Raw genomic sequence first — 12,753 nt, 5'->3', positions numbered from 1 at the left:
GTTCCAGAGCGTTAGGCCACAAATGTCCGTTCTGCTGTAATTGAGCAACTGTATCCTCTGCTCTATGATGCCCAATCTCATGCTGACACAAGGTGAGCTGTGTGCGATGGCTTATCTCTTCCTCATCTGAAGAATCCGTCATGGCTACTTCCGAGGTAGCAATCGATACAAGCCGAGACGTATCCAATGGGGTGACCTTCGATACTGAGGACGGTTCGACATATCCCAATCGTGCTGAAAACGTCACTGGAAGGCTGTAACCATTGCGTGGGCCTACTCTGGCAATGACTGTGTGACCACATGGTGTCTTGCCACTCGCATATTTGCCGTATTTGAGGAAGGAGTGGGCTGTCCTTGGAGCTAATACTGGTTCCCTTTGTAGAAGAGACTTGAACAACTGGAACCAAGGCTCGTGGGGTGCCCACGGTAGTCGGATCGTATCTTGCGCAACATTCTATGGATTAATCTCCATGGTGGGTTCATCCATCCGTCAATATCCTTCCAACAATGTGCAAACGCTCCACCCCTGTCATCGTCGGTGTAGTAGCGTGGCAAATGGTGATCCTGTTGCAAAGCAAAGACATCGACATTATTCTCACCCATAATCCGTTGCGCTTGCTCAAAGTATTCTGGAAAAAGTTGCCAACATTCTGCATACAGTACCTCCGGGTCCTCAGTCTCAGCAGTTCCCTCATGAAGCCTACACTACGCGTCTGGTAGCACGTTCTTTATACCCGGGATGTGCGAGATAGTGAAATTGAAAGGCACTATGATGTGATGCCATCGTTGTAGCATCGGATTCAGCTTTAGCTGTGTGTTCATATACACCAATGCCTTGTGATCAGTCAACACTGAAAAGCATTGACCTTCGAGGTGATCCCGGAAGTGTGTGAGACCATATACCAAGGCCAATATTTCCTACATGGGTGCTGCGTAATTGCGCTGTGCTGCGTTGAGGGTCTTGCTGAAGAACATTAAGTATTGCTTCTTCCCTTCTATGGTCTGGAACAATGCACCTCTAATACCGTAATCGCTTGCATCCGTTTCGAGTTGTAAAGGTGCTTCGTCGACGGGAAATTTCAACACTACTGCCTCAACTATGGCTTGCTTCATGGCATCCCAAGCTTGCTGGTGTCTCTGTTTCCACCTGTCTCCAACGATTTCCTTAGGCCTCTGTCTTACGAATTCCTGGAGTGGGGCAACTACCTCTGCAAAGTTTGGTAGGTGCTCGTAAAGAAAGTTGGCTAATCCCAAGGCCGATGCAATGTCTTTGTACTTCTTCGGGGTTGGCCAGTCAATGAGCTTGGCCTGCTTTTCATGGCAAATATCAATTCCGATTCCCTAGGATCATGACTTCCTTGACTGCAAAATGACATTTTGAAGGGTTTAGTTTGAAACTGTGGTACGTCAACCGCCGAATGACCTCTTTCACTACTCGTACGTGTTCCTCGTAGCCATCTGTTGCTATTACGATGTCGTCCAGGTAGTGGTATGCCGGAAGTCCTTGCAATATCGCACTCAGTGTACACTGAAACTGCTGCGTCAGTGTGTGTAGTCCAAATGGCGCTGATATAAAAGAATACTGGCTTTTGCCATGTGTGAAACTGAATAGATACTGAGAATCAGGGTGAATTGGGAGTCGATGGTACGCTGCGGTTAGATACAATGTCATGTAATATTTCTTCCCTTTGATGTTACCAATTATGTCGTTGATACGGGGAATAGTGAACTGATCCGCCGGTATTAATGCATTCACCGCTCTGAGGTCCAAACACACTCGCACTTTCTTTAGTTCTCCAGATTGAGTATACTCTGGCACGGCGAGCAAGGGTAAGTTGACGGAAGTGGCTGTATCCCTTTGAACTATGACCAAATCTTGAATCCACTTCTGCACCTGTCTATCTACCCATGGTATCCATTTGACTGCTACAAAGTTCCTTACTGCCTTCCGCATCCTTGCAGCTTGATCTGATGTCACTGGCAATCTAACTTCGCCTCCTTCCAGTCTGCACCTGTCCTATCTTCGAATACCGTCATTGTCCCTCAGTTCTTTGTCTAGTTCCAGGCGAACACCGGTTTCCTCGGTCAAATCTGGTGGTTATCTCAACGGTATTGGTTTCAATAGTTTGTCTAGCTCCGTTGGATCTATGGGTGAGAATGGCGATTGAAGGCTTCCCACGTATAGCCCTAAGCCAGGCATAAGATCCTGGCCTGGATAGCCGGTGGTAGATTCATTAGCTCGTAAGACTGTTCTGTGAGCTCTAGACCATATCGTACTGGAGTTTGTACGGTGGAGCCTATTCGTCGTGTACGAAGGCTACGATCAGCTAGGTATATATAGGATCCCTCCGGAGCCGACTTAATTTGCAATCCCCAATCGTGTGCGGATGTCGAATCAATGCAACTTCTGTTTGCCCCAGAATCCACTAACGCCCTGCATGTCTTACCGTTAATCAGGATAGATATGAATAACGTCTTTAGTTATTGTCTTAACCAATAACTTACCACTATCAAGAATTACCGACTTAGCCTTCATCAGACTGGCACATCTGGTTGGCTTATCGGAGGATCAACTAGGTAACGTTAATAGTCCCTAGAGACCTATATTCGGTTGAGCCATCTCGCTACCGAAGTATTCAGATATAAATAAAATTGGAAAGTAAATAAAGCTCTATTAATAGAACTAGACCAACTCTTTTATGTTTGGTATTTTACTGAGGCCTTTTAATGGCCTCATCCAAATATCTGATATGTTAAATGGAAAAGGTTTAAATAATAAAACCATTAAAAACCACTTTAGGAAACATAAGTTCTTCGTGCTATTAAAAGCACATTTAGGAGACTTAAGGTCCTCGTACTATTAAGAGTACATTTAGGAAACTTAAGTTCCTCGTACTATTAAGAGTACGTTTATAATTTGCGTACTGCTGCTTAAGAGTACGTTTATTTATAGAGTCTAATGTGGAGGCCCAGCTTATTACAATACAGGCAGACCATGGACCACTTGTCATTCTTGGCTAAGTTCTATAAAGCATACGAAAAGTTTCAGGAAAATGAGAAGATGCTAGGAACATTCATTAAATGGGATTTTGTTCACCACTGTAAAGTGGACATAGACCAATGCGATGGTAATTTATTTCATTACCTTGATTAAGCATTGGGGTACTCGAAGTGCACTAAGAACCACAATTTTAGATGTCCAGAATGCGCCGAGACAATCACGTTGGTACCAAAATCAAAACACATATACGTAAAAACTTGGAGTCGAGAGCACGTCGGCTACTCCAGGATGCTGTATCTCAGCAACTATTGTCAGGCACGAAACCAAGAAATGCTACTGTGGACAAATTACCATAGACGAGATTTATGACCGGACTAGAGGACAGGACCTATAAGAGGATTTTAGGACCGGACTATTTCAGGACGGGACCAGGAGACCAGACCAGGTACAGGAATATAGCATTTTATGAGGGATAATGATGACTCACCGGACGTCATCATAATTTAGTAGCTAGAAGACCAAAACCATAGATGCAGGTATTTATACAATCACCCGTCGTTAGCAAAATTCTTGTCCCACATAGAAACATGATTAATAAATACAGCAGCCGAGCCGTCCATAACGGCACTTCTAAACGAGTTCTCTTATTTCAGAGTTAACAGTCTTTACTAAGCGTTGCTCGCTATCAAAAAAGCTCTTCGGAGTTCATCTCGTCGATTGCCTTCAATCTGTGCTAAGGTGGAGACAGCATTTTCTATGGTTCCGGCACCTGAGTATGAAGAAAATACAGCAATCCACGTGATGCTGGCTTGATTGCTTTCGTAGGCCCAGAACTTGGTTTTTACGTCGGAAAGGGTTAAAAGCAGCCAGAGTAAATTTCTGATCGATGGCCACTTGAAGACGCTGACGCATGTGCAGAATGCCAAGGAAATTCTTCATCTCATCCGTCTCCGCCAACTTCGTGAATCTTTAATGGCGGATTCTAACTCGGCTAGCCCAGTGAGACGCAAAATTGGCCGCACGAAGCCGGTACCCCAAGTGACACCTTACGATATTGTGCACGTTACTCGTAGTGAACAGATTTTGAAACACGCTCAAAATCAAGCACAAGAAATTTCGACACCGGAGGAAGTGTCAGTCGCCTTTGGTGATTTGAATCGTACTCAGGAATTGACAACGGTGGTGAATTCTCCTAGTAGATTTTTTTTTGGAACCAGCTGATTTGCATCTGAAAATGTACACTCCCTAGAATTTGTCGTCATCGGCGAAGCGTTCTTATGATGCATTTCGCAGCGTGATGAAATTTCCACGGCAACAGCTTAGTCAAGGTCAAGTAGCACAGATGGGACTACACAGGGCGCTCCAGAAGGAAGAGGCACCCAAGGCGCTTCTGGACTTAATTGTGGAGAACGAACAAAATTCAGTCGTCGTTAGAGGAGGCTAAGAAACGGGTTTGTTCTAAAAATAAATTTTCTGAAGTATCTTTTGGTTTTTCTTGTTTTTTTAAGAACCCCAAAAAACAAACAAACATAAATCATAGCCTTCTGAAAATAGAACAAGAAGGCTTCGCATAAATATGATTAGTGTGGCCCTCTGAGGCTCTGGCCATTGGGCCTGGGGGCTGGACCGCTGGACCGCTGGGCCGCTGGGTCGCTGGGGGCCTGGGGGCGGCTGGGTCCCTGTATCACAGTGTCGGTGGGGGTCTATTTATTTCAGAAAATATTAAAAACATTCATACCTACATCTCAAATTTCCGGTTTTTCCTGAATTATTTTTACAGGTTTTTAGAAAAGAGGATCCTAGTTCTATTAATAGATCATCCACCAACATGTTGTTGAGGGCGGTCTCGTCTTGTTGTGAGAGTTGATCTTGAGACAACGCCTGTGAACTTTCTTGTTGATTGTGTGAAGGGTCTGGGCTCTGGTGCCCGGGGGTGCTGGTGCGGGCTGCTGTGGGAGTTGTCGGGCTGGGGCCGTGCCTCAGTGTATGGGCCGTGGGCCGTGGGGCTGTAGTGATTTGGTGCTTGAGTGCCCCCTACTCTCTAAGAGTTAGACTCTCTCTACTGTAGAGAGTAGGGCCGAGACCCGAGTGGCGAAGTGCAAACTGCTGGATACAGGGAGTCGGGAAAATCATTGATGACACATGTGAAGAATAGACATTGGGGAACACAAATCTACACCTTTCACTACGACACAGATCACAAGTGCCACAAGAGGGAATTGCGCATATACTTTCATTATGTCTTTGTTTATAGGCCGATTAAGTCACGACATCCGCGAGGCCGACCTTGAGGATGTCTTCATCAAGTATGGAAAGATAAATCGCTGCGAAGTCAAGAACGGAGGTAAGTTATTTTTCGGCAACAATACACTTCATAGAGTTCAGAAGGAATGAGATATATTATAAGTAGTTGCGGAGACTAACCTCAATTATTTATTTCTTGCAGGCTTTGCTTTTGTAGATTATGAAGATAAACGCGATGCAGAGGTACGTCTTCAGTGCTTGTCCGTTCTGTTTTTTGTTTTGTAGCATGTCCGTGCTATTGTATGTTTTGTTGCATTTTTTGTTGCATGTTTCGACTGACAAGTATATAGACGCCAACGTTGATATGATTGTTTTTCGAAACATACACTGCTAGAGGATAAACAACGCGCACACTCGTACGCACACACACGTGTACGTGTACACGTAATATATACAAATGTATATATACATATATATATACATACACACACACATTTATATATATATATATATATATATATTTATGTCTATATATATATATATATATATTTATGTCTATATATATATGTATATATATATATATATATATATATATATATATACATATACATACATACATACACACACGCACACATACATATATATATACATACATACAAACACGCACACTCACACACACACATATATATATATATACATACAAACACGCACACTCACACACACATATATATATACGTACATACAAACACGCACACTCACACACACACATATATATATATGTATATAATACGTGTATCATGTATATACATACATCATCTATTTATATATATATATATATATATTGAAACTGAAATACGTGTTTATTTATATTGTTATGTTAAATTCGTATAATATATATATATACGTGTATACACACAACACACACACGCATACACACACACACCGTATGTATGTGTATATGAAGTATATATATATGTAGATTCAATTCAAACATTGATATATATATAAATATATATTTATATGCATATATGTATATATTTGTATATATATATAAATATATTTGTATATATATATATATGTAAAATATATATTTATATGCATATATGTATATATTTGTATATATATATAAATATATTTGTATATATATATATATGTATTTGTATTCATTTGCATATGTATATATGTATATACATCTATTATATATATTTAGATGTGTCTATAAATAAAATATATATCTAAATATATATATATATATATATACAAGCATATATAATATATATGTATATATATATATGTATATTTAAGTACATATATATATGTATGTATGTATTGTGTATGAACACGTACATACATACGCATGAATATCTACATATATATATATATATATTTTACACAATTAACAAGTTTTCATAAATATGTCTGAAGAACACTTGCCTTTCCACATATACATGTTCACATATCCAGGTCAATTGTCATACACACAATTGTTGGGTAACATTTTGAATCTCTGTGTCAGTATTTGAGTCATAACATTTCAGTATGTTTTCTTCAGGATGCGATGAAGGCTGAGGATGGGCGTGAGATCCGTGGAGCTCGCATTGCCGTGGAGTGGGCAAAGGGACCAAAAACTAAAAACGACGATTGCTTTAAGTGCGGGCGTGGTGGTCACTGGGCCCGAGAATGTCCCAACAGGTATTTCATTCTTATAACTGACATTCATTCAATTCGGTTTGTTCATCCTTGCACATCCTGATGTTCTATCAGGCACGCATACTCCATATTTTGGCCTAGAATTGGTCTGCATAGCAATCACGTCCTGAACGCGTGTTCGTTTATCGATTGTTGCCGGTTCATATACTGATGTTATTGTATCTTATGTAATGGTGTGGTTGTCAATGTCGGACATATTCGTCAATCCACAACTTACTAGTGCGCCAGACGGCGGACCCCCAAGAGATGGTGGTCGAGGCGGCCGATCTGGCCCAGGGTATGCACGTCTTAACATATTTGTTACAATACATTTAGGAACAGTTTACCTTTCTGACCTGTGTCAAGTACTCAACCACTTTTATGCGTCTGTAATATCGATCTGTCCTCGTGAATTCAATATTGTCTGAGTGTAAATGGTATTTATCTTGGTGCTCACCGCTGGGCATATTCCTGTTCCACTGGCAATGTGACCAGGTCCTTGTCCTTGCGAATTTATCATCTATTCATGTACAGTGTCATGTTGTCCTCATGGTACCCTACCTGCCTACTTCCTATATATGCTAACCACTCACCGATATGTGGTCGTTTCAAACCTTCAAACAGTGGTGGTGGTAGATACGACGATTTCGGTCGGGGCGGCGGCCGTGGCGACAAGTACGGTGGAGGCAGATATGGTGATGACAGGCGCGGTGGTTACAGCAGACGCTCACCATCCCCATACCGTCGCAGACGTTCACCCAGTCCTCGCAGACCACGTTCGCGCTCACCGATACGTCGTGGTGGCTCTCGATCTCCTCCGCCAAGACGCTCGAGGACTCCCAGGCGCTCCTCTCGTTCACCCGCGAGAGGGAGAAGTCCTTCGCCCGGCGGCAGGGACGCGCCCCTTCCCCGTGATTCCAGGTACGACACTCTTAAGTGACTTGTTTGTTGTTGGTGTGGTCTCAAGGTAGTACTTTCATTGGTCCCACTCCAGGTCTGAATACCGAAACTCTTCCGAGTTTTCTTCACCTTGGATTTGTGACTACTAAGTCCATCAAATTTTGCTTCACGGAAACAGATCCCCACCCAGAAGGGAATCGGCAAGAAGAGATTCTCGATCTCGCTCACCCCGTCGAGATTAAATGAAAATGTACCCGTCCCATGCTCTCGATGGCTTGAACAGGCCTGTAGCCCAAATCCACAAGGCGGACGTGAATATAGTTATATATAAAAGATACCTCTCCCTGATATGCGAGCCGCATAAGAATGTGATGCGCACCCGCTGCTTAGAACCTGTGGCTTTGCTCTACCGCTATCCGGCCTCAGTCTGTTTTAACCGAATCTCGTGTGCCCGAAGCCCGATGGCCACCCCACCCCACACCCCACTCCACCTGACCTGTATTTAGAAGCCTCTATTAGAAAGTCTCGCCCTTTAAAATCGCCGCGTGTTACCGATAGCTTTGCCCGTTCCATCCCTTTGGAGTATACTGTTCCTGATCTGATCTGATCTGATCCAAGCTTGCCCATTGCTGCCTATGCTGTGCTCTGCTGTTGCTGTTCCGTTTGCTTGTGCCAATTTTAAGTACCCGATGTTCCCGCGTGGCCGCGTGTCTCGCTGCTTTCGCCGGGTGAACTGTATCAGTTCAGTCGGAGGGTTTGTGTGCGGTCGATATGTTCTGATTGGCTGCGGTTTTCTGAATCATGTTGAGCTGTGTGTCTTGTCGATAGCGGGGGCCTGGCCTTTAACCCGGGCGCACTGGGCCGTCTGATCTGGTAGCGCAGAATACGTTCGCCTGTTGAAGAGTGGGCCCTTCTCTGTCTGTGCCAGCCCGTCCCTTTGGCTTCTCGAGAATTGGGAGTGTCTGATCTAGCTATCTTTTCGATACTCATGCTTGTGGATCCAAGTAACACTGGACTCTAGTCCGTTCCATTCCGTTCTGTTCCGTTCCGTCTGTGTATGCTCTGCTGTGCTGCGCTGCATGGCTTTCCAAGGTCATCGTGATCAAGTGACTACACCCACCACATGTGCTGTGCTGATAAGCCAAAGGGGTTTGGTGCGTTTGTCATCGGTGCCTTAGCTCTCTGACTTGTCGTAGCCTGGCCTGGCCTGACTTGTCTCGTTGGTACAATGCCTCCTGCAGTGGGGGTGTATATTACAATATTTCCGCGCCCATCCTCAGTGGAGCCGTCTATCTATCCTTCTTCTATCTGATCGTTTGTTCACCGGTCGAGGGAACAAGTTCGTGTGTCTAAATTATCACTACAAATCTGGATCTGTTCCGCTCACACTGGGCTGTACTGGGTTTTTAGGGGTTTTTTTTGATGATCCAGTGTGTTATGAGTGCCAAGGCCCTTGAGCTTCTGCTCAGATCACCGGGTTCGAGCATGTTCTTCTCTTTCGCTGCCCTTGGTCCTGGGGTCGTTGCCAGAAGATTGTGTGTCTACCTGTACTTCCTGTACCGTATCGTTGCTGTCTATCTTGACTCAAGCCTGTCCTGGCCTGCCGACTCGGGCGTGAAGTGTTGTCGCAGTCGCGCACATAATTTACCCAAATAGCATCAGTTTGGAATAGCCTCTCTAGTCTACCAGGCTGGCTGTGCTACTGTTGTTCCAGATACGGCGCGGTCCACTAAGGACAAATCTGTTTGATCTAGCAATCACCCGCTTGTGCTCAAGAATCTGGATAAGTTAAATATAGGACCGATTTGTGCCGCCCACGTTTTGATGTACAGGCCGCCAACCCCGGATTTTAGATGGCGGAGCTTCCGGTTAAGTTTGTTATGAATGCACGAATGTATCTGTCGCTCTTGGGGGAAGCTTGCCCGTCCCGCTGACTAATTACAAAACCTTCGCGTCGATAGCACGATTTACGTTACTTTGTCAAGTCAGTTGTACTAATCGAAGGTTTGCGGATGTTGGCGCATACATCACTGGTATACGCACATACTTGACTGGACAATGGCTATGGTCTCCACGCAATGCTCGAATAGTCTTCTTGGCGTTCTTCGCTAACCCATAGCTGCTAACCGTAGCTTGCGCACACCCCGGATCCAGCCGCAATGTCTCCATGTGTCTAGCAAGCCGAATGACTGATCAAAGCTTGCTTAGTCTCCCAAAGTAGTTGTTTATCGGCCGCCTCCTTTCCCAGTCTAAGGGACACCCCCCACTTTGTCCGCTGAAATCTAGCCGATTCGTCTGCAGTGTAATCTCAAGTCTATTCGTCTGCAATGGAATCTAGCCTGTCCGTCTGTAGTGGAGGGTATGTTTACCTCCAATCGTCCAGCCGTTTACTTGATGAACATATATGTACTGAAGCTTGGGCCTTCTACCCGCTGCCGACACTGGCCTATGTACCTAGTTTTTGGGTAAGGTCGCCTATCGGTTTGCATCCGCTGCCGGCTTTGCGATGGCATATCCACTGTAGTCATCGCGTACGACCGCCTCTCATACACGTCTTCGGCCGTTAATGCTATGGGTGTTGACCTGAGAATTATTACTATTCAAATTTGGTTGTTCCTCGTCGTTCTAATTTGCATGGTTTGCGATTGTAGTATCCGTTCTCGGGTTGCCATATGAAAACTTTTCTGTTGTCGCACATACCCCCTCTCAGTCCCGTGTGTGTCTAAAAGAGGCTACTGACACTGTATGTGCCCATTGCAGGCAGGCTAGTACGCCTATGGATTGGCATCTTCTAATCTATATTCCCTGATGCGGCACAGTACATATCTTTTAGTTACTTGTACAAGTCTGTCCTTTCATCAGATACGGATGCTCCTCATCAGACTCGTTGGATCTGTGAGCTATGCTAAATGTTTCAACAACAGCACGGTCAGTATCCGGAATGAGGTACATCTGCAGCCTGTTGTCCTGTAATGCTAATGTGTGTCTGTGCGTTCATTAGTGATCGGGGCCTGTTCGTGGGTAGTGGGTGTCTCACTGCCAGCCTTGCCCCTGATTCGACGAGATGCGTCCCTAATTGAATTAGGGACTTTCCAGTCGTTGGATGGTATTGGTAAATACCGGTCTCCTTGACCTGGACTAGGAATGTGGCCGTACCATCTGTGGTAACCATGACCGGTTGGGAGGTCAATTGGTCGCCGTATTACCCCCATAGACCACTGTGCGATGATGCTGGTCCTCTGGTGACCGGTCTTCGGCCTTGGTCCACTCTCAGCCACATGGTCTGCTTGTAGTAACGCGATAGAAACCGACATATCTGTTCGAAGACCTTCCAGTCTTAGGTTACGGCTGCCATAAACCCAGTGCTTTGCCTGAACCGTGATAGTGACCGGATACCAGTGGCTATATGTGGCGTGTTCAGTGTTCGGAAATGGTACCCTCTTCGCGGTCTATTTTACTTGACATGAAGAAATTCGTCTTTGAGTTGATCGTTTATTGGTTTCCGGACCTGGTTGCCTAGTGGTCGCCTCTTTTGCCTGTAATAACCTACGCCTTCTGTTCGTTGGCTTCAGATATGGTTGCCAATTAGCCTAGCCACCTTCTGTGCCCAGAAATTCGATAGTGCGAGTTCTCATTAGCTGACCGTAAACAGTTTCATCTATCAATTCGGATACCTTTTGGCCGCTTTTGTCTGGCCCATATTGCGAATTGCGATACAACTTGCCCCCTATGTGGCAACTCTTCTCTGCGCATTTGATCGACTCTCCTTGGAGTATCTCGGTGTCGTCTCTGGTCAGGATTGCCCCTGAACCGTGTCTCAGGTCGGTGAAGAAATAGAATCCATACTTTCGATGATAAGCGTAATCTGCTGGCCTACTGAGTTGCCGGATATGGCCTCCCCCTTCAAGGTTAATACAAACTACGGGACAAACCTTTTCGCTTGAAAGCATGGACAAAAGCATAAAGCAAACCGCCTCAGTCCCGATTCCTTATCTGTCGGTGTTTAATCTTTCGGCCCGGTTTTCGCTTCTCGGACTAATTTGTCAAAGCCACCCGGACATGTCCTCGCGCAGTCTCCGAGTATTCAGACCCATCACCGATATTTTCGGCGCACGTTCTGCTGTGGTATCTTTCGTCGAAGTCCTGGTTTCTTTCTCCGTGGTCATAGTTGACCGACATTTCAATTCTCTTGTCCTGTTCGAGCCGAGTCTGGCCCTTTGGCATGATATACAACCCTGTGCCTTCATATCACTGACACGCTTCTGCTTCCGCCGACTATATATGAAAGCTGTCTCCCCGGTGTTGTCTGGCTGTGCATTTCTCTCTGCATCATGTCCACCGCGACGCGCCCTCTTATCGGCCGCTGTGTATTTAAACGGTCATATGAGTCACTCCACGTGTCTAGTTGCCGGTGTGCGAACTGCCGTAGAGCGAGCCACTGTTTAAGATTAGTTTTAGTTTGGAGTCTTGCAAGCCATGGAAATACCAGCGGTGTGAGGAAGTTGATTTTTGACAGCTTGCATTTGGGTGTATTAGTGCCTCTGCACTGGCCTAGGACCCAGTCGTCTTGACATAATGTAGGTAGACTGTCGCACTCTAGTCACAAGAGATATGTGTCAAGTTGAATCCTATACCGCTGCAACCAGGCACAGCTTGTGTGTTCAGTCTGTTTCCCAATAATATATGTGCTGCATTAGAGTCGGGGGTTGGATAAGTCAACTAGCCCAACAAGTCTTTGTAGTAACTGATGCCTCGCAAGTCAGGTGATATGCGACATTGGAATGGAGTGTGGTGTTTCCTACAGATTGTGTGCTATATCAGGTCGAGTGGTTGGTTCATTCAACAAGCCGTGGTAGTATATGATGTCTTACAAGTCAGCTGATATGCGGCATGTGAATGGAGTGTGGTGTTTCCTACAG

The 12,753-nt window shown here is 45.0% G+C and overlaps 3 protein-coding genes across 4 annotated transcripts; 1 reads left to right on the top strand and 2 right to left on the bottom strand.

The window, feature by feature from the left end:
• Positions 1-5,076: 5,076 nt before the first annotated feature.
• SARC_02855 lies at positions 5,077-8,401 on the top strand (the record flags this gene model as incomplete). Of its 2 annotated transcripts, XM_014303360.1 has the most annotated exons (6): positions 5,240-5,345; positions 5,448-5,488; positions 6,798-6,937; positions 7,176-7,232; positions 7,559-7,855; positions 8,013-8,076. In XM_014303360.1, 6 exons carry the CDS (start codon positions 5,240-5,242, stop codon positions 8,074-8,076), a joined length of 705 nt encoding a protein of 234 aa, XP_014158835.1. The 2 variants fall into 2 exon arrangements, with proteins under 2 accessions (XP_014158834.1, XP_014158835.1); XM_014303359.1 differs by lacking the exon at positions 7,176-7,232 and having other exon boundaries at positions 5,077-5,345; positions 8,013-8,401.
• A 2,408-nt stretch (positions 8,402-10,809) lies between these two features.
• SARC_02854 (hypothetical protein) lies at positions 10,810-11,148 on the bottom strand (the record flags this gene model as incomplete). The annotated part of the gene is made up of 1 exon (XM_014303358.1): positions 10,810-11,148. The coding sequence occupies one exon, from the start codon at positions 11,146-11,148 to the stop codon at positions 10,810-10,812; it is 339 nt and encodes a 112-aa protein (XP_014158833.1).
• A 721-nt stretch (positions 11,149-11,869) lies between these two features.
• On the bottom strand, positions 11,870-12,058 carry SARC_02853 (hypothetical protein; the record flags this gene model as incomplete). The annotated part of the gene is made up of 1 exon (XM_014303357.1): positions 11,870-12,058. One exon carries the CDS (start codon positions 12,056-12,058, stop codon positions 11,870-11,872), a length of 189 nt encoding a protein of 62 aa, XP_014158832.1.
• Between the last annotated feature and the right edge of the window lie 695 nt (positions 12,059-12,753).

This window comes from Sphaeroforma arctica (genome assembly GCF_001186125.1).
Source record: "Sphaeroforma arctica JP610 unplaced genomic scaffold supercont1.134, whole genome shotgun sequence".
In the NCBI taxonomy this organism is placed as follows: domain Eukaryota; class Ichthyosporea; order Ichthyophonida; genus Sphaeroforma; species Sphaeroforma arctica.
Note: the sequence above shows the minus strand (reverse complement) of the source record. Positions and strands in the feature narration are given on the sequence as shown.